A 22,653-nucleotide genomic window follows, 5' to 3' on the forward strand; every position below is an offset into this window, starting at 1 on the left:
TGTGTGGAGTTACAGAGAAGTGAGCTTACCAGACATCTGTAGCCTGATCCTCATCTCTGCCTGAGGCTGAAGGAAAAGATCGAGGCTGCAATAGCTGCAACGGGCATAACACATGTAAACCTGTAAGTAAACTGTCGATGGCTAGGTTGCATTCTGGATAATGTGGGCTCCAAACTTTGGCAAGGTAGAATATGTGAAATAAAAACTATTACAAACTGTACAAAACTATATTATACAGCAGTTTTTTTTGTGGTCTACTGTATTGACTTTGTCTATGATGAAGCGGCTTTCACACAGGACAGGGTATGCTGTGCGCTCGCCACAGGGTTTAGCGCACAGCCCATGGAGAAAATTAGGCAGAGTTTGCAAAACCTCTTGTAGGGCGATGTCACCATCCCTGAAACAGGAAGCTATCAGTTTGATGCTAGCCTTGTTAGTACAGAGCAAGTATTAGCACTATCTAAATGACAATATATGTGCACTAAGGTCATGCTATATAAACAAAACTGAAATAATATACACAATTATTACATCTTCTTACAAGTTTATGTTCACATTTGCATAAAAATGATTTGCAGGTATTATTTTTGTCTAAATACAGTATGTTGCTGCAGACAATGGCTAGGTTGGTCACTATTCATAACTTTATTTATTTGTTTCATATAGCACCATTTAAAACTAGAGTTTACAAAGTGCCATACTGACAGGGCAAAAAAAGAAAGGAAGGATACTCAGGAAGAGTGTAAGTCTGTAATCACAAAGTTTGGCAGTTGATCATGAGTTGAAGTGTCCTTTGGGCAAGACAATGTAACCCAAGTTGCTTTAACTGGCAAGCAAGCACCTAACAAGGCAGCTCTGCGTGAGTGTGTGTGAATGGGTGAGAAACACACTGTAAAACGCTTTGTCGAATCCTAAATAGGGTTAAAAGTTGCTATGTAAGTACAGGCGATTTACTGTTTCTATTACTGACACCCCCCACTCTCATTCAGACAGATAAACAGAAGCCCCACACAAAGTTTTCTATAGGGCTTTAAGGGTTTCATGTTTTGTATGGAGACTGTGCATGGCTTGATGTTACTGTTTGTGCCAGGAATACTAGTCTCTGTCTGAGCCCCTTGATGTCTGCTGAGATCACTACGGTTGGTATTGCAGAGACTGGGACTAGTGGGGGTGACCACCATGCTGAGGTCCTACCTCCCAGTATGTGTGTGTCTCTGGTACAGAATGCCTGGGACTAGACCACATTTGATTTTTATACGCTTGTGGTTAACAGGAGCCAGATGTAGCTGCCTTCGGGGAGCTTAGCATCGAAACAGCCATTTATTTCTCTTTTTCACTCTCTCTAATGAGATGTGTGCATGCTTTCATACAAGTTTGTACATATGTGTGAGTCAATACAGCTACTACACCCCAACAATTATTTCTCTATCAGGTATCAGAGCTGGTATGACTTTGCTTGCTTAAGTAGCGGCACCAAAGACAGGATGTATCCTGTTAAGATGACAGGGCGTGAGAGTGACGGGATCCAGGATTTCATCGCACAAAGATAAACGAGAAACAATACATCAGAGTGTCAGAGGACTTGCATTTCTCTGGACACTCAACCTGGCCCTGAGAACAAAGAAGATTCATGAAGCGTAAGTGAGAGGTGAAGCAAGAGTATAACACACACACACGCACACACACACACACGCACACGCGCACACGCACGCACGCACGCACGCACGCACGCACGCACGCACGCACGCACGCACGCACATGCACACACGCACACACACACACACACACACACACACACACACACACACACACACACACACACACACACACACACACACGCACACACACACACGCACACACGCACAACACACAAGAGCAAATTACATTGCATTAAGGTGATAGAGTTTATTCCGAAACATTATACTGGCCTCATGATTTCAGTGCATTCAGGTCTGTAGTATCGGCATTCAGTCTGTAATGACAAACAGGATATTGAAGGCATCAAAACAGAATTTTCAGGCTTTATTGAACAAATATATAGATTAGTACTGCAAAAGAGAGTAGAGAGCAAAAGAGCAGCGATTGAGAAAGAAGGGAGAGTGTTAATTGAAAGCGAATGTGTCTGTTCTGGATGCTGGTCAGAGATGGGCTGAAGTCCCAGTTGGCTTCCACATCAAAGGCCCTCCCCGCATGTCTCGAGCGCACCTGCAGCCGGTTAAACCCTGCTGTCATCACTCAGGGCGTGGAGGGACCCCTCCTACAATTTAGAGCCCTCAACACACATCCTTTTTCCAAAGGGCCATAATGGCCCGCCCTCAAGAATTCAACCTAAAATACCAAGTAGCCCAGACAAGTTTCACTACAGAAATGAACGTCAATCACACGCTGTGACTGCTCACAGAGCATCCACACAGCATGAGTCCTGCAGCTTTAACCACAAGGTCCACGCCAAATCCATCACAGGTCACACTGAGCTCAGACAACCTCAACCACAGTATCTGGACTGAGGGTTTCATGGACCCCCAAATTTACAAAAGTTAGCCACAGAATCTTCTGTTGTGGTTCTATGTTTAATTACTAATTTGTAGAACCATAAAACTGCTATGTGGACAGACTTACAGTTGAAAGATATATTCACAACTGTGCTCTCCCATGGTAAAGATAAATGGAAAAAATTACTATATCCAGAATATCCATATTGTGTCAGAAACTTATTTTTCACCTGGAATAAACATTTAGCTCAAGAAATGGCTCCAGTGACAGTTATCAATTCTGTTTTGCCTCCATCTCAACATGCAAACAAACATACATCTCACCTTAATAATGTTAAAAACTTTCATTCAGCCACTCACAAGAATTTGCATTCAGTAACTGATCAGAATTTAAGAGCATGCAGTATCAATTACTGTAATTGCAAAAGGTGAGAATGGCTAAGAAATATGTTGGATTATCTATACACTGCATTGTGTGTTATACAACGTTAAGAATGAGGTCAAAGTGTCCATGAATATGGGATGCAGCCACATCTACATTTTTGAATCTACCAGAGCTTCATTTAAATTCCAGTTCTGAACAGAACCTGACAGAATAAGTTGTTCCTAATTCGTCTTGGAATCTGCTGGAATGACCTCAAGGACTACAACTCATGTAGCACACACCAGCTCCACTCTGCTTCCAGCTGTCCACACTATAAAAGAGAGAAGTTTAGAAATAAGGTGAGATTTATAAGACTAAAATACTAAAGAGGCTTGGGATCTAATCTGGACCAGAGTTATGTTTTATATGTGTTATACATAGCAATCAAAGCACAAACATGCGGGTACACCTGTTCAATTGCTTGTTAACACAAACAGCTAATCGGCCAATCACATGGCTGAAGCTCAATGCATTTAGACATGTAGGCGTGGTAAAGACAACTGGCTGGAGTTCAAACCAAGCATCAGAATGGGGAAGAAAGGGGATTTAAGTGACTCTGAACGTGGCATGGTTATTGGTGCCAACAGGCTGGTCTGAGAATTTCACAAACTGCTGATCTACTGGGATTTTCACACATAACCATCACTAGGGTTTATAGAGAATGGTCCAAAAAGAGGAAATATCCAGTGAGCGACAAAAAAGCCTTGTTGATGTGAGAGTTAAGAGGAGAATGGGTAAACTGGTTTGAGATGATAGAAAGACAACAGTAACTAATAACCACTCGTTACAACCAAGGAATGCAGAATACCGTCCCTGAAAGCATAACACATCCAACCTTGAAGAAGATGAGCTACAGCAGCAGAAGACCACACCAGGTGTCACTCCTGTCAGCTAAGAACAGGAAACTGAGGCTACAATTCACACAGGCTCACCAAAATTGAACAATGGAAGGCTAGAAAAACGTTGCCTGCTCTGATAAGTCTCGTTTTCAGCTGTGATATTCAGATGGTCACAATTTGGCATAAACAACATGAAAGCATGGATCCATCCTGCCTTGTATCAACGGTTCAGGCTGCTGCTGGTGGTGGTGGAGAAATGGGGTGGAGGATATTTTCTTGGCACACTTTGGGCCCCTTAGTACCAACTGAGCATCATTTAAACTCCACAGCCAACCTGAGTATTGCTGCTAACCATGTCCATCCCTTTATGACTGCAGTGTACCATCTTCTGATGGCTACTTCCAGCAGGATAATGCTCCATGTCAAAAAGCTCAAATCATCTCAAACTGGTTTCATGAACATGACAATGAGTTCACTGTTATCCAATGGCCTCCATAGTCATGAGATCTCAATCCAATAGAGCACCTTTGGGATGTGGTGGAACGGGAGATTCGCTTAATGAATGTGCAGTTGACAAATCTGCAGCAGCTGCAGATTTGTCATCAGAGGAATGTTCCAACACCTTGTTGAAAGTATGCCACAAAGATTTAAGACAGCTCTGAAGGTAAAAGGGGTCCAACCTTTTACTAGCAAGGTGTACCTAATTAAGTGATGAGTGAGTGCATATCAGAAAAAAAAGATAATTTGAGCTGTCTGATTCTCATTTTGTGATATTATGAAACTTACTGTGCTGATTATAAGCAGCCATGGTGACTAAAAATGACTCATATCTACACAAATACACAGTTGTGCACAACTTTCATTCCTAAAAATAACCACTGATATTGAGGGGGTTTTTTGACCCTAGATGGGAGGCGTGTGTCTAAATTTCTGTGACTGTCTCTTGGCTGTGATGCCGCTCAGTGTATATTCTGGTACAGCCTCCAGAGTAAAAGGCATACCTGGCATGGACTAAATATACAGCTCTGCTTACTCTATTTGACTCAACTTCTGAATGAGTTAAAGAAAAACACTGCCTCCCACCCATGAAATGTGGGTAGTTGTTCAATCATTATGATTTTAGTCTTGTTTTACAGGTTGACTCACTCTTGAGCCTATGTAAAGAGTCACAGACAGAAAAGAAGGATTCAGTTGAGTCCACTGATTCACTATGCTACCTCAGCTAGCCACCATGTGACCAAATGCCCATGACCTGCCGTGTACGTCACACAGACAGTTCCCTACTAAAACAGGAAACTACTCAGCACAAACTCAGTTCCACTCAGAAGGAGCAAATACACAGTCTGGGCTGTAAAACTGGCCAGCATCCTTAAAGGTAATTTCAATTTACATTATTTTAAAATATGGAATTTTTTGAAATTTTAATGTTGTAAATTAAAAAGGGAAATCCAAGCAGTTGGCTTACAACTGATCACAGTGCATCTAATATGGATTATATATGCCTAATTATTTCTGTCTGTGTGTATAATTGTCCTAGTCTATGTATTGCCAGTAGAGCATGCCTGTTTTCCAAAGAAGTGTCTGAGACGTGTTAAACGTCAAAGAGGCCACGCTGCCCAGGATATCCCTTTGATGTCGTCTGTATCACCTGCTGTACAGCCTCAGTGTGCGTCTGTCTGTTCACGTTCATGTGTGCATGCTTCACAACCACGCAGCATGACGGCATCTTCCAGTGACCCAGTAAACATTCTATTACAGAGTTATCATGACTACATCTATAGACACTCTGTGTGTTCACAGGAGCTATAAAATCTATTAATGACTGGCTATCCAGAGGATAAAGCAAGAAAGGCTCACAAGAATGCAGAGCTTAGCCCTGTAGAGGCCAACCATGATGTAACATAAGGGTACATAGTGTAGCAGCAGTTATGAAAGTATGTGTGAGCATTTTTTACACCTGTGCAAGCACAGTTTTTCTCATGTGCATGTCTTTTGTTGCAACTTTGGCATCAGGGGCAAAGTAGTTGACAACAGGCTCTGACACCTTCTCTGAGAGCTTGCCAAACGTTTCAGAAGCTTCCAAAGTTCCAGTGTCACTGTATTTGTTCAGGGCAGTTTATCTCTGTCGGCAGATCTAAATTTACAAGACAATAAATTATCATAGATCTGGTTCTCTGGCTTGCCTGCATGCATGTGCACACACACGTGCACACACATATTGTGGCTTGTCTGTCCCTGGAGGACTGTATATTTTTAGGGTCTGTGTTGTTTCTGACCTTTCATTAGCTTTACAGATAATGTTACAGGATTTTCAGATGATTATTATCTAAACACACCCTCAGGCCTGGTGCTTCTATTCTCTCAGCTACTTAACATGCAGAGACGATGGCAGTATTAAGTCCATTTCAAATAAGCCAACTGACTGGAATTAAGACTTAATTGAGACAGATCTACGAAAAAACACATTATCTGTGTTTATGTTTTCATCAACAGTGACCTCTTGTGACCATGTGAGTTATGACAGCTGTGGAGGAAAGGCAAAAGTAGCTTGGTGTTGTAGGGAGGAGGTTGGGGTGGGTGGCTGGGTGTAGAAATACCCTTATTCTCACCAACAAGTCAACTCTGGTTTTTTTTTACCACGACCACGATCACTTAACCAAATAACTGCAGATGGTCAGAAATGCTCATAAAAACGTTTTATCTGTATTAGGAAGCTAAAATAAGTTTTCGGCTAGCAGGGGCACCAGTTTAGAAACTTTATCTCCAAGTCAGGTGGAACAAAATGAAGAACAGCATTAATCACTTCAGCCAGAGCCTCCTAGTGGTTATAGAAATTATAATAGGAGCAAAGAAGTACATGAGGTGATGATGAGACTGAGGGATAGAGTGCTAAAGTCCATTTAGGGAGGAGGTTGGAGACAAAACATTGACTTTAGCATGCTAAATTGTTTTTTTTTCCATTTAATTTGTTATCATTTTAAACTGGCAGTCAACATGACAACCCTTAAAATGAATCAAACCTTTAATATCGTAACCATGCCAATGATGAACCCCTAACATTAGCAAAGTGCTCAATTTAACCCAAAATCCCCCATGATTCTCTAATCTTGGTGAATTACTTATTTTAACACGACCCATAATCTTTTCTGAGACATGCTCTGACTTGTCTGTGCTGAAATCTAACCAAATCTTAAAAATAAACATCATAAAACAGATTTATTTATGTCCCCTGTAACAGTTTTGGAAGACACAGAGGAATTATGGTGTGCTGTTTATGGAGGCGCCAGATCAGAAAATGTGTTTATGTGCTGTTCTAGATGTCATACACAAACAAAGTACTTTGTTATTACTAGTTATTTTGTTGTTTAGGACGGAGTGCTTGATATTAGTAATGACATATTTGGAAACTGGATGTTGGAAATTTGGTTATCTTTTCCTAACTTGTTTCAGTTCACCTCCTTGTTGTCCACCTGTACCCCTTAACGTCCCACCGGTGTGGGAACTCGGCCAGGCCTGACGACAGGCTGGCTTCTCCTCTACAGCCTGCCAGCAGATGGGAATACACACTGAGCTCATCACTGGACTGCCCAGCTGGAGGCTGCCCACAGTATAATCCCCACAGTGGACACATTACTGGGCCATTAGTCCAACTCTTCCACCTAGAGTGCATGCCTCTGGCTTGCCCGCAGTTCATTCAGCCCATTCCTTTTTCTAACTGCAACTTTCCTGTCAGAAATAATCCTGAGTAATTATAATGTATCAACACAGAAATCAATTGGATTAGTCCAAAACCCCTGCCTCTGTAAATCTCACCTTTATCCCTCTTTCACCCAGCGTTTAAACACAGCAGCCCCCGTCAGTACTTTTCCTCTGAGGAGACTGTTGCCAGATTGGACCCTGTACATCAGGGCAAACTTTTCCTCTAACTGACAAGGAGGCACTTGACTCTGTTATTGTTTATGAAGAGAAAGCTGGGGTCAAGTTCACAAGCTGGGAGAGAGAAAGACAGAGAGAGAAAGTCTGTTCCAGCTCCAGCCCCAGGAGAAAGAGCATAACTCAGCCATGTTTGTGCTTCCCTAATTCCTTTTGATTTAGCAGAAAATAGAGAGCAAAGCTGCAGCGGACAAATATTCGCCATGGCTTAGCTTCTTTGCCTCACCTTGCAGCCTCTCACAAACCTGTAACCAATCTGCTCTGGGTGTTTGAGCGTGCACACAGCAAAGTGTGTCTCATTCTAATAGCAGTGGCCTGCCTGGCAAGCTGTAAGCACAAATACAAATGTCTCTAAAAGAAGCTTAGCTTTAACAGCAGCTTTGGCATAAACACTGGAACTGTTTTCTCAAGCTTTTGATGAAATAGCACTTTGCAACAGCTATTGCTAATTCTAATAGTTTCAATTCCGACAGGGATTTTCCTGATTTGTTTGCTTGTTTGTTAGTATTAATTGGGTCAGCTGAATTTGACTGTGGCATTGTGGATCCAACAAACACAAACTCGCAAAAGTTCAACCTGCGCTGGCGCCTCGCAACAAGTCAAGAAGCAGTTTTTTTTGGAATTTGTGAAAGGTTTTTGGATACTTAAAAGCAGATTTTAATCTGTCAGGAGCTGTTCAAGGACAATGAGAAACATCAGAGTTTGGATGATGGATGACAGGATGCGGCCGAGCCTGAAGACAACATGAACGCACAAACAAGCATGGGAATAAAGGTAAGATGGTTGCACTCTGGAGACAATAGTGTGTATGAGCATGTGTGTGTGTGTGTGTGTGTGCATGTTTTATTCCAGCGCTGTCTCAGCACTCTCACTCTCTTACACATGTGGTTCACATTTAATCCATAGTGCTGTTCCACTGGACGATTTGGCTCTGTTCTCTCGGTACCACATTCCCTGCTTTTTTCTCTGACTTTTTGCTGTGCTTTACCTGATGCATGGCTGCAGAAATAACACAGATTTAGATAGCATTTGTTAATAATAATAATGTATATCAGTATTTATGTCTTTATTTTTCAGGGACTGCACCTGTTGAATCACGTTCATGTTTGCTTTTTCAGTCTGAAGGGTCATGTGATGTACATATTAAGCATGTGAACAACATTAAGAGTACAGGACAGTTCAAACGTATCATAAATATAAAGTGAATATGATAGGTTGATTCTAATTGCTAAAATTGCCAATAACAATAAACTACAGCATTTTGCAGCATTTCCTATTTAAGGAAATAATATATATACTGCATATAATAAAAACACTACTTCCTTAGTGGAGAGGCCTTTTAAATATGAAAAAATAACATTTTTCTGTGATTTAATTATCTGGTTTTACTGGGTTGTAAAATAAAGGCGCCATCATTAGTTGTAATAATTTCTGTCTGTGGTTACAGATGAACTCCGCGCAGTAAGACCGTCTCCACATCAACAGCATCCTCATGCCGACGCGCACACGCACGCACACATACACGCGCCTCTCCATCCATCCCTCTTTTTAATATCTCCTTCCTAGTCAAACTCCGTAACCCCTGCCTCTGCCCAATGAGCGAGAGGAGCTGTCAGCAGCGAGCCCTCCCTCATCTCTCTTTCTCCCCCCTTTCTCTCTCTCTCTCTCAGCTCAGACTCTGTCCACGGTGCACTAATAAAGGAGAGGTCCGGCGAGAGCATCCGACCCAGCAGAGAGTCACACAGCCGACAGAACCGCAGCCAGTCTGGCATCTGACACCGTTTGGCTCCTTGGCCCTATTTCTGCCTCTGAACTGAGCAGAAAAAATACAAAACAAACGACAAAAAAAGTGTTTGGGGAGCTGAAATATAGAGACGGCACTTGTTGCGCTCCTCGTCAGGTAAACCTCCACACATTGGCAGCCTAAAGCGCGCATTGGAGAGCCTGGTGCGCACATGGCACCGAATACGCACAACTCGCTCTGCTGACAGCCGCAACATGGATCCACACACTGGATAATGAGGCCTTTCTGCTGTCTGGGCGCATAACTTCTTTCACAACACAATTGAAGTTAGGATTTTCCTCTTATATTAAATTTTTTTCCTTCATTTTTTTTTTTTTGGAACATTTGTGCGTAAAAAAAAGGAGAGGAAGCGTCATGCTGGGCTTAAACAGGATTCTCAGCCTCCGGGCGGCTCGGATTCAGCGATGTGGTTCTCCGGGAGTCAGACTCTCATCCCGGTCTTCTTCGTGCCAGAACGCCGGTGCCGGTTCGAGGATTTATTGTGCGTGTCTGTTGCTGCTGCTGCTGGTGACGCCTCGGGTGGACTCTTCGTGGTGGTGAGTCTGCATCCATCATAGACACAGGCCTGCCTGAATGGAACTGTGTAATAATAATAATAATAATAATAATAATAATAATAATAATAATAATAATAATAATAATAATAATAATAATGAGTCTAACTGCAAATGGAAACTACTCGGATTACTGTCTTGCTTTGGGTCTTTACTTACAAACTTAAGGGATTTAAACTGCCAGCAACTTTAACTTATGATGACCATTTTAATAACCCTTTTTCCAAATCCCATTCCAATTAATTCGGCAGCGATTTTCCAGCAGCAGACCGACAAGGCCATTATGAGGTTTGAGGGTTTGCATCAGTTAATTTATTATCGCAGACATCACTGATACTTTTCTCATCAGTGTTGCTGCTGCTGCACAAAGTCAGTTGCAACATTTTATTATTCCTTTCCCCCCCATTGCACTAATTTTGTCAGAGTCTTCACATATGCTATTATTTGCCACGATTGAGTGCACCGACTTGTAATTTTATGAGGCAAAGAAAAACTCCAAATGTGTTATTTTGTCATCATTTAATTTAATTCCAGCCGACAGGGCCCCCCCCCCCCCTTTTTTTTAGAAAAAAGAGTGTAAAAAAAGTAGCATTAACGGTGGAAATAGGCTGAGTTATGAGTTTGTGAATGAGATTCGAGCTTCTTTAGGATTTTGTGTCTAAAAAAACCGCATTTTCTTCGTGTCAGTTTGTTGGCCTGCCATGTTGAGTAAGAATAATAGAGCGATAAATGTAATTTATGTCGACGCTGTTGGCTGTAGCGCGTGTTGAGCTCAGCTGGAGCCCAAATTCGACAAGGCAGAGCGAGTCATTAATTCACCAGGTACCACTCACACATACAAGACTTCACTAAAATACACCCCCCAAAAAACCCAGTCATCTGGAGCATAGGTGAGGGGTTAGAAAAGATCTCATTCCCTGCGCAATAACATAAGTGAAAATGTCCATGTGTGTGAGTGTGTTTATAGGAGAAGTGTCTGTGTGTGGGCGGGTATGAGGGCTGATGGAATGCCTAATAGTTTGTGTAGATTAAAAGCAGTTATGGGGAGTAGTGGGGAGAGAGAGAGTGTGTGTGAGTGTGTGTGTAGAGGATTTACTTAGACATTACTGGGCTTTGAGGGGGGAATTTAGTGTAAAGGAGATATACTACTTAGCCTTAACTGTTTCTCACACTTTCTCTAGGCTGGATGGTAAGTGATGATATGGAGAGATCGGAAGCTTGAACACCCCGTCGTGGTTGCGGGAATGATTGTGGGATGTTACAGCCACTTATGTAGGAGTTATTATATTCTTTCAATAATTGTCATGAAACAGAAATGTGTGATGGTATCATTCATCCCCGTGTGTGTCCAAGCCTGTAGCGACAAGTTTGGCTTATGTTTGTCGTGGCAAAGCTCCTTTTCGATTCCCTCATCCATAACAGACTTCATTTATTGCATCTTTGGCTCATTTGTTAAGGAGTTCCAAGAGATTTATTCTCAATCATGCTCGAGAAAATGGCCAGATTATGTAACACCCAGGATTGCTTGAAAATACAAAAAAGCGGCAAGAGTTGTGGCAGCGTAATCCGAAATCAATAGAAGAGTTTCCTATTTGTCTGCCACTTGTCTCCCTCCTGTGATCCACAGTTTAGTCTGAGGGCTTCACAGCATGTTGTTTTAGACCTGTGGATAATGATTTACTATCCTATAAAATCCTCAAGTCCTCCTCACTCTAAGAGAGAGAGAGAAAATTAAGTGTGAATTGCTGCTCTGGCACTTCCCTTTGATGAGCACTCTGTACTTTTTTTTCCTCCTCTCTAATCCCACTCTGGGGAGTACAGAGTCTCCAGTCTCCATCCTCTCGCCCGGCCTCATAAAACACGACCACACAGCTACAAGCTCCTCGGCCTCCCCTCGCTGGCCCGCCAAAGCCCTGCAGCCACCGAGCTGCAAGAGGTCTCATGTGCACACGCACAGAGGCACAACAATAGCAAAGAGTTTAGTTTTGGACAAGCTCAATGCAGTATTTATCTTGATAGGATACTGTAAAAGTCGGTTTTATTGGGGCAGATAGAAGGGCTGGGAGAAGCACGCATGGTGAGTAAGATGAGAGCAATTAGGCAAAAGACAGAGGAGTAAAGTGAGTAAATGGGGTCTTAGTTTGACAGCGTTATTGGAGGCCCCAGACTTTGCGCTCTGATTTGTGACAACATGATTTCGACTCTCCCGTTGGGAAACATTTAAACACACATACACACACAGGTCTTGTGGGGAGAGGTTAAGTGCTTATTTATTTGGAGAGTGGAGTAAATGGTTTCCACTCCCCTCCTACTCGCAAACCTTAAACTGTTAAGTGTAGTGAACTCTGACTCACAGAGGACTGTTCCTGCAGCTCTCCTGCTTGCTCCGACAGTGTGTGTCCACTTGTGTGTTCACATGGGGCATCTATGTGTAGTAATCAATTACATTATACCATCAGTCACTGTTTTCTGCTGACTACTGCGTCTCAAGCCTTCTGAAGTGCATTCAGTTCATAATGGCTTTGAATTTTCTTGTCTTTTTGGCAGGTATATTGGTGCGCTAGGGGCTCGTGTAATCTGTGACAACATCCCAGGCCTCGTGAACAAGCAGCGGCAGCTCTGCCAGCGCCACCCTGACATAATGCAGGCCATCGGCGAGGGCACCAAGGAGTGGATCAGAGAGTGCCAGCACCAGTTCAGACACCATCGGTGGAACTGCAGCACGCTGGACCGCGACCACACCGTCTTTGGACGTGTCCTGTTACGGAGTAAGTATCCCGACACATTCTGCTGACTAATAACCGACTGTGTGGCCAAAGATCATCGACAGTAACCCCGAACCTTCTCCCCATTCGTGATCACCTCTCACCTTTCTTGTTCACTTTGCCAGCCTTATCTCTCCCTTCTCCTCTCTGTCCTTTTCCACTCGCTCTGTTCTTTCTCTGATCTTTCCTTCTCATGGTCTACGTACGCTGGGTGCTCCATGTTTATAGCCACTAATGGACTGTTGTAATGCCTTATGCCTCGTCAATAAACACACAGGCTTTAAGACGTGGGCTCGTCGTCATTTTGTTTTTCCACTTCTGCCAAACCTCTTCGTTGTGTAACACAGTCATGCATATACATATGGGCGTACATGCATGTTCACATACTTATTTCTACAGTCTTATGGCCAGTGCATGCATAACTCATTCCTATGACAGCTGTAGAAGTGAGAATGGCTGAAATCTATTTATTAAATAATAGCAAGACGGGCTCTTAAATAAATATACTCAATACACAGGCTGCATTAGTGTCTGGAAACCACCTGCTATTTTAGCACAAAGGCTTGCATGATAAATTATCCATCATGCATCATCAACGTACAACATGATCCTACACCTGCAAGTTGCTTAGTGTAGCTGCAATGCTAAATCTTTGGGATTATGGACAAGGATAAAGCTTTCTCTACTTTATTGCATTTGGCCTATATTTTAATGTTTCAACTGCAGCAGTTCATTGTAATATCCGGTTGCATAAAAAGGTGTTTGTCTCCACAAACTTAGTTTCTGATGTCACTGACTTTCCACGGGTTGTTACTGTGCCTTTCCAGCCATCCCAAGCATGTTCGGGGGCCGACGATGCATGGAAAAAGTAGCAGATATGGAGATACAGGCTCTACGTGTGTGTGTGGCGGACAGGAATAAACAGTAATGTAGATGTAAATATTTAGAGAGATATTCTCACTGTCAGACAAACAGCGTAGGTTTGAAAGATGACCAGCAATGCCCTCCTCGGTCCTCTCCCACATACACCCCCTCGGCACCCACTGCCCCCATCTCCTCACCTCACAGATGAAATGGGACACTCCAGTGAATACACAACGAGCAGGTTGGATCACAAGGCCTTTTTGCAGAGTGAATGGGAACCTTGCTTCCAGATACAAAATGTCCCTTTCTTAATATATCAGCATACTTTGCAATATTATTTCAATTGTTAGTGCGTGCGTATTTTCATTTCACAGTTCTTTATCCTTATATGAGTTGCCGAAAGTTTTAAATGCATAAATGCATGCATTATTAATTGATCCTTGCTTGCAGATTATGGAATAAAAACAAATATCGACTGCATGCGAGTATAGCCAGAAACAGAGACAGTTCAAAAGAGCCGAGTCAAAATTGACGGCTGCATGGTTGAAGCAACAGGCACTTTCAGTCCCTAGTCATTACCTATGGAGCAGTATTACTCTGTGACCAATGCAAACACAAATGTTAAGTCAGTCACACGTAATGTAAGTCAAACGTGTTATGTGACTTGTGTAGAAAGGTCAGGCATATGGGTTCTGTAAAGCGTCTCGAGACAATTTCACTGTAATTGCCGCTATATAAATAAAATTGAATTGAACTGAATTGAACTGAATTGAATTGAATTGAATTGAATTGAATTGAATTGAATTGAATTGAATTGAATTGAATTGAATTGAATTGAATTGAATTGAATTGAATTGAAAGGTGTATATTGAAATATAAGTGGCGGCTGGCTGATACGGTCAAAACATCAAATCCGAAACTTTTTCATGCATTTGGATGTTAGATGTTTGTGAGACGGATGAGTCAATGTCCAACGGGTCAAAAGATGGAGCTAAATGTGCTTAGAAAATGACAATGATCTGGTTATGGCATACTGTAATCGTATGTGTGGAGATGGCATGTTAGCATTAGCGGAGAGTTGGGGTGCAGCTAATGATCATTTTCCTTGTTTGTGAAACTGTTGATTAGAAGGTCTATAAAATGTAAGAAATTAGTCTGAAAAAAAATGCTAATTAGTGTTTCCCAGAGCCCAAAATGACATCCTCAGATATCTTGTGCTGCATCCACAACGCAAAGATATATGGTCCATTATTGTGGAGGAGTAAAGAAACAAGAAAATACTATTATGTAAAAGATGGAGTCAGATAATTTAGATTTTTTTTCTTTGAAAATTAGCCAAATTAATTTAATAGTAGACTACTAATTGATTAGTCAGTTAATCATTGCAGCTCGAAAGGAATTTATTTACATGACTCTACCATTTATTTAAGTGTTTGGGGTGATTTGTTTTAAAGCGTTAGTTCCAGATGGTTGCTAAGGGATCAGGCTGTGACTAAAACCATTAGGACACTTCAATGTCTTTATCAGATTTCATGGCTGATTGCTGTTTAAATAACTTCCTTTGGGCAGACTGACAGACCAAATGACTGGACCATATAATAACTATCATGCGCACAAGCAGCCAATTAAGAAAAAAGTTTAATTTGGGTCCAGCGGTTTCCTCCATTTGTATTTGACTTTATCTACAGAAACACCAACTGAAGATTATTTATGTTTATTAGGTTGACAAAAGGACTAAAGGTGAAGAAATACTTCCTCTCACTGCCATGTTGTTTTTTTTTTTGTTGAGACATTCATTCCCGAAAGCTACAGGGACCAAACACTGTATTTGATTCTCTGTGTATCTTCACCCACACAATACATGAGTCACATTCTAAGAAACCAAAGAGACCAGAAAAGAACAGATGAGCACGGTAATGGTAGATAATGCTGTCATGACATCACCCTGGCGCTGATTAATAGGGTATCACTGTGTCTGTATTTAAACAATTTATGTGAGCAGAGGAGAGCCCCGCAGCTAGGATTATTTCCATGATAATATTTAAACAGAGCCGGTCTATACTCCACATCAGACCTGATACGCCCCGTCAGCTGCTTCTTCATGTCCTGATGGCTCACACCCAGGCCTTGTCATGACATTAAATGTGTCGCTGTTTTCATGATAGCAATTGGGCTGAAAAGCTTTAAGGCGTCGACTCTTGGAGAGTCTATTCTGTGGCATCATATGAGAAACTTAAGTCTCCCTGCTCACAAGCAGTGTGTTATTTTAATGTCCACCCCTGTCTGACATTTCTTTGGTATTGTGCATTCTCTCCTTAGGCAGCCGTGAAGCAGCATTCGTCTACGCCATCTCCTCGGCAGGAGTGGTTTATGCGCTCACTCGAGCCTGCAGCCAGGGGGAGCTGAAAACGTGCAACTGTGACCCACATAAACGAGGACGATCTAGCGATGAGAGGGGAGAGTTTGACTGGGGTGGGTGCAGCGATAATATCAACTACGGGATAAAGTTCGCAAAGGCGTTCATAGATGCCAAAGAGAAAACTGTCCGTGATGCCCGTGCACTCATGAACCTGCACAACAACCGCTGTGGCAGAACTGTAAGTGTGTGATTCCTGTACATTGAAGGGTTTGGAAATGCATAACTCATCATATTGCAGTTTCAAGGGTTGATTTACCAAACTATGAAAAATAAGGATGTCCTGATCAAGTTTGTTTGCCTCCAATCTGATCTGAGTCATTTAAATATTTAGTGTCTGCCAATATCGAGTCCTAATCCAATATCTTTTTTTAAATTTTAGAAATACACTTCAAGTACCTTAAAGTTGTTCAAATCAATCTAATGTACATGAGTGACAAATGAATAGCTCTGCAATGCATAAGGGAAAAAATCTATTTCTGTATCCAACCGGTTCCTTAATGTTACACAGTCTAAAGGACTGCAAAACCCTATGTTCTCTATATGCATGTCAGAAATTGCACTGGAGATTAATTGCAGTCCCTTTTTTTGCAACAGCAGGTGAGGCCCTATTACTCTTTATTACTGTGGCGACTCAAACATTCAGTCAGTCGGACTACGAGAAGTTCCATGTTGACAAGTAGAGAGCACTATGGGAGTTTAGCTAGGAACAGGCCACCATGACAGAGTCTTCTATGATGCTTAATGATCTCCGGACAGACCTCACATGTTTAAAACAAACCAGGACTGATGAGCACAGTGTTCATACATTCCAGTGGCATAAGTAACAAAGCTGTCTTAGCTGAATTACAGCATTATCAGCATAAGACACATCTACTATTTGCAATTTGTATTATCAATTAAATCATTATTGATCAATAACTCTGCCAATTATTAACTTAGACAATGATGCATTTTTGCATCTCTAGCGTCTTGTCACAAATTGTGAGGACATTAATGAAAGATTGGGCTTAGGTTTGTGCCGATGCCAAACAGTTGAAAAATGCCTTCATCTGCCCTCATCCTGATCGGATCGGACATTCCCAATGAAAAAATACATATTTTTTCTTTCTTTGTATTTACACCTTGTATTATTCATCTAGATTCCACCTGCATTTTCATTCAATCTTTGTGAAAACGACTCATAAGTTCCTCATATAAATGAATATGGAACAAAATCACTTGTGATTACAGCAGCAGCAGCGTGTATAACAGAGGCTACGTCAGCTCAAACGAATTTCAACCAAAACTTTTTTTAAAGTGACTATTAGTGCAGGTGCATCTTGTATTAAACTATTTCACTTCATATATATAATACTGTTGGATAAATATCATATGTTTGTTACATTAAAAAAATTCAGCAGCTACATTTCTTTCCAGAATAGCAATTCCCATAATTTGAGATGCTTCGCAGTTCACACTGAAAACCTCAAGCACCCGAAACAAATATTTAATTAATTAATTGCCATTGTATTTGAATGGAGACTGAAAACTGCAAGACTGCATACCCAGAGAGGTACATCAAATTAGGACATATGTTTCGAAATAATTTCGGTAAAACAACCCTTAAACAGAGTTTCTTCATTATTGGTGCATTTTTAGAACATGTTCAACCAAATTTTAATAATGGTTGAAGCAACATTAACAATCCATGCTTCCTCTTTTAGGCAGTGAAGCGTTTCATGAAGCTGGAATGTAAATGTCATGGAGTGAGCGGCTCATGCACGCTGCGGACATGTTGGATGGCCATGTCTGACTTCAGGAAGACTGGCGACTACCTGCGCAGGAAATACAACGGGGCCATCGAGGTGACGATGAATCAAGATGGGACAGGTTTCGCTGTAGCTAACAAAGCCTTCAGGAAGGCCACCAAAAATGACCTGGTCTACTTTGAGAACTCTCCGGATTACTGCCTGCAAGACAAAGCAGCAGGTAAGACGGCAAATAAGAGAGCAAGAAGAAGAAGAAGGTCAACTGAAAGACAGAGAGGCAGTTTCTCATGGATGTTGATGGATTGCCCCGACTGTGTTATGTTTTAGGGGTGTTATGTGTATGCTGTGTGTATGTTCATGCATGACTAGTGTGTTTGTGTGTGTGGATGTAGGTGTATGTGTGTGTAATGGTAGTCAGATAACACAGCAGGCCTCCCGTGTGATGTCTGTGGAAGCTAATATCCTTGTACCCTGGGGACACAGTGGTTGTGTGACCACCTGACCTCTGTCAGTCTCTGTCAACACACACACATAGACACACAACGCTATGGTCAGAGGATGGCTCAATCAACCTTTATGCAACACAGCTAATCATTTATGCCTAGCTTTTTGATGGATGGAACAATGTCGGACAAAGTTTTAGGAAAATCTGACATGGAGAAGCTGTGTCCAGTTCTTCCTTGACCGCGCTCCCTTTGTTTGCCCCTTCATTCGTCCCAGAACCCATCCTCCCCCTGTTTCTCACCTTCCCAGTGGAATCCACAGCCTAGGGACACAAGCAGATAATTTAGAAAAAAAAGAAAAAAAAAATCACTTCTTTCTGTCTGTCACAGTCTCTCTCCCTCTCTGTCTGTCTGAACTAAGCGTAGCTGGAGGGCAGAGTGGGCCTCAGAGTGTGAGAGCCTGTCTGTCTGTCACGCTCCACTGTCCATTTAACCCTCACACACACACACACACACACACATAGAGCGGCTTCAAAGGGAGCAGTGGCTTGGGAAAGGCAGTGTAACTATAGGCCACTCTACCAACACTGCATAGCTGTGTGTGTGGGTCTGTTGTTCTATGGGCAGCTTGTTGTGATAGGTAGCAGTTCAAACAGGGAGCTTCTCACACCAAACATGAGCGCTAATCTCTGTGGGGATGACATTCACATAAGACACAGACAATATGTCGTGGCATCAGGTAATAGCCGGACCGCTAAACACTGTGATGTGTTCGGTACCGGTGACCATCATGCTACATTGATCCAACATCACACCAAACAAAGAGATCCTAACTAAAACTAGAATGAGGTTAAACATTATAAGAAAACTCATTTTGAAACTGGAAACATCTGTAATAATGCAAATAACTCAGAGTCTAGGGTACTCTACTCTTTGGACAGAGAAAATTTACAAGAAAAAACAGTGCAACATTCTGTTTCTGCCAATTTCCATTCTGCCATATTCTTGTCTTGAGAAAAACAAATCTGCCACTCTATTGTAATTCAAAGTCTGACATTTTTTGATTTTTTTGACGACAGTATCTTGTACTCGAATAAAAGAACGACAGAAGTCTCAACAAATCTGCAGCAATGTGTTTGCAAAGTCTTCAGCCTAAATAAAACATTAACTCTACTAGGATCAACTAAACTTATAAAAATATAAAAGGAGCTATTCTCTGTTTAGATTGTGTCTAGTTTCATATAGCTACTAATTTAAGCTACTCGGTCTGACCCTACTGATACGACACCTGGATACCCCCAGGCCAGAATGAAAGAAACATTCTTATTGCTGCATGAATGCAGATTAAAAGTTACCAGCATCACACAACTAGCCTGATAAACTTGGGCTACGAGAATGTAAAGAGAGGGCTGAACAATCTAGATATTTTGTGCAGATACACAGAAGATCACCAAGATGATCTTAAAATATCTGTAGTTAGTCTCACATAGCCAGACAATTCTATAGCACTAACACAGTAATGTGTAGAATGGTCTGGCTGCACCTCATCATCATTTTGCTATAGGAGAAAACATTTCTGGCATATTTGTATTTTTTTAAACCAGTTACAATCCTCTTGGCCAGGGTTAACAACAGAAGGCACCAAATGTGTTCACTTAAAACAGTGACAAGGGGAAATAGAATCCAAACCTCTGACATAACTTCAAATTTTTAGCGCAGACGCTTTTGCCGAAAGGTTGTTGTCATTATTCCCATAGTGAAGGTGATGGTAGATAACGGAAACGGAGAAGAAAGCCAGTGGCAAGTTTATACCTGCAATCTAATTCCAGTTGGTCAGACTAACCTGTAATAGATGTGAGTAACTCAGAAACACTTGTAGTTTTTTGTGAGCTATCCTGTGAGTTAGTAAGAGTGGAGGAATGCAGCTATCTTCATTATGGATTGATGCAACAATTATGTCCTCAGGTGTTTGGTCCATAAAAACATCAAAATATTGTAAAACCTGTCCATCACAGATGACTTCAAGAATCTTTCTATCAACACCAACTGTAAAAATCTGCTAAATGTAATACATTCTCTAGATATTTCTTTTCTGTTGCTGTTTTTTCTTTTGGTAAGAGGGAATTAGCTGAGAAGTGAAACATCAAGTATCAGTCATGTAGCATTAGTTTCAGCTTAACTTTTAGCTGCTACTAGCTAACTCCTTTATGCTTTCTGTGTAGGTTCCTTGGGCACGGCTGGACGGGTCTGCAACAAGACGTCGCGCGGCACAGATGGCTGCGAGGTCATGTGCTGTGGGCGTGGATACGACACCACGAGAGTCAAGCAAATCACCAAGTGCGAGTGCAAGTTCAAATGGTGCTGCGCTGTGGAGTGTAAGGACTGTGAGGAAGCTGTGGACATACACACATGCAAAGCCCCCAAACGAGCAGAATGGTTGGACCAGACCTGAGGAAGAAGCCCCCTCTGCTCCCCGTAATGCAACCCCACCCCTTTCCCCTTTGCAGGACATCCTGTGGAACATGGCATTCTGGGAAGGTTTATCCAAAAGTGCTCTGCATCTCCGCCCTCCCGTTCCCCCACCTCGACTCATTGCATGGCTTTTCTACCTGTCTCTGAGAAAGCACTAGAATTCAGTACCCATCAATATGAATTAATACCCATTAGCCCCTGTTTGAGAACGGCCCTGTGACTGAACTGCCGGGATCAGACGAACAGTGACACCGGTGAAACCACTTTGGGGTTCGGGTTGGATTCGGCTTTTTATCAAAGATTCAGTCCAGACGGCCTTTTTTCTAGCACGTGGCTCTGGGTAAAAAAAAAATGGTTTGCTGCTTTCATGATGCTTTAAAGACAAATTTTTACATTAACTGAGCCTTCAAACATATCCAGTATTATTACAACAACATCATATACTCACGTAATTTAGTTTCATTTTTGGGGGGAAATACACTTATCTACCAAAAAGAACACATGGTTGGACTTTGGGAAGGAGCTTGGTAAGTGCAATTTGAGAAGTGGACATCTAAGTTTGGCTGTGTGAAGTCAAACAGTCCTGGCAGAGGACAACCAGAGGAAAGGGAGATGGACACCAGATGAATAAATGGATGGATGCATCATTGGAACTTTGCATATAACTGTAAAACAAAAAGAACAAAAAAAAAAAAAAACCCCAAAGAAAGCTGTTTAAAGTGATTTATTTAAATTGTAATGTGTTGTTTCATTTCTCATCTGTGGATGAGACTGCACTACATTGGCCGGCACGAGGAGAGAGAAGAGCGTTCCCATTACTGTGATTTTACTCTAGTTTTCAGTGTGTGAGATGATGAACTGCTGCTGAGAAGATGACAAAGAAAAAACTGTGGCCTTGATGGTCATTTAGTCAAACATAACCATGACATCCGACAGGTTTCACTTCTCTGCTCTCCAGCTTGCTTGTATAACATTGTGTATATTGCCTTATCTAAACAGATGTTCATATGAAATATATGGTGCATTAGTATGACACTGGAATCTTTGTTTTTTGTTCAGATGAACAAACATATTGAGGTCGCGGACAAATAATAGATTCTCATCACCTGCCATGCTATTGCCATCACACCCCAGCAAGAGCTGTGACACTGGAGCACCAATAATACAATATATGTCAGTAACAAAGGCTGATTCTGTGTAGATTGGGGTGGGGCATGTTATATCATTCAAAGGGAGGGAAGTGTTTGATTAAAGGCCCAGCCTAAACCCCAACCCCTGCTGGCCCTATCCCACCCCTCGCTATGTGGAATTCCAGGTGGGTCCCAGGCTGATGACTAGATGGCTGTAATTACCCGGGGCTGTTGATAGCTGGTGATTGGACATGGTTGTGCCACAGAGGGCCTAGTGTGGGCTCCTGCTGGGACCACATTTAATCAAAGGCTTCTTGGCCGGCTTATCAAAGGGAATACTTTCCAGCAATCTTCTCTGCCTCTGCCCCCTCTGTTCCCCAGACTCCCAGTCCGGTTCAGTCTCTGTTATATTAGAGTCCAGAGACTCCTGATAACGTGAATTCTGCAGGATATCACACACAAAGAGAAAATTAAAGCGAAAGTAGAGTGTAAATACAAATGCACAGATATGTTTGTGGACAGATTGGCTGATAAATCCTCAGTTTATTACTTTTTTTTACTGTGCAAGCTTGTGCTATCTTGTTACAATTTCTTGCAACTGAAATGAAAATTTAAAATTGCTCTTTTGAGTTTACTCAAGCTATTTTTATGATGATGCTCTGCAGTTAAATTTCCTAATGAACTACATTACACCAACTATGATTCATCTTTAAGTATACCAACCTCATCTTCCTCAAAAAGAGCCCTCAACATCTTAGAAGTGGTC

General features: G+C 41.9%; 1 protein-coding gene across 2 annotated transcripts; it reads left to right on the forward strand.

The window, feature by feature from the left end:
* Positions 1-5,100: 5,100 nt before the first annotated feature.
* Positions 5,101-21,790, forward strand: LOC111580681 (protein Wnt-2b-A). Of its 2 annotated transcripts, XM_035956465.2 has the most exons (7): positions 5,101-5,130; positions 8,358-8,462; positions 9,359-10,028; positions 12,594-12,814; positions 15,995-16,272; positions 17,798-18,062; positions 20,508-21,790. In XM_035956465.2, exons 3-7 carry the CDS (start codon positions 9,847-9,849, stop codon positions 20,735-20,737), a joined length of 1,176 nt encoding a protein of 391 aa, XP_035812358.1. In that variant the 5' UTR covers positions 5,101-5,130; positions 8,358-8,462; positions 9,359-9,846; the 3' UTR covers positions 20,738-21,790. The 2 variants fall into 2 exon arrangements, with proteins under 2 accessions (XP_035812358.1, XP_054868628.1); XM_055012653.1 differs by lacking the exon at positions 5,101-5,130 and having other exon boundaries at positions 8,346-8,462.
* The last annotated feature ends 863 nt before the right edge of the window (positions 21,791-22,653 follow it).

This window comes from Amphiprion ocellaris, chromosome 8 (genome assembly GCF_022539595.1).
Source record: "Amphiprion ocellaris isolate individual 3 ecotype Okinawa chromosome 8, ASM2253959v1, whole genome shotgun sequence".
NCBI lineage: Eukaryota > Metazoa > Chordata > Actinopteri > Pomacentridae > Amphiprion > Amphiprion ocellaris.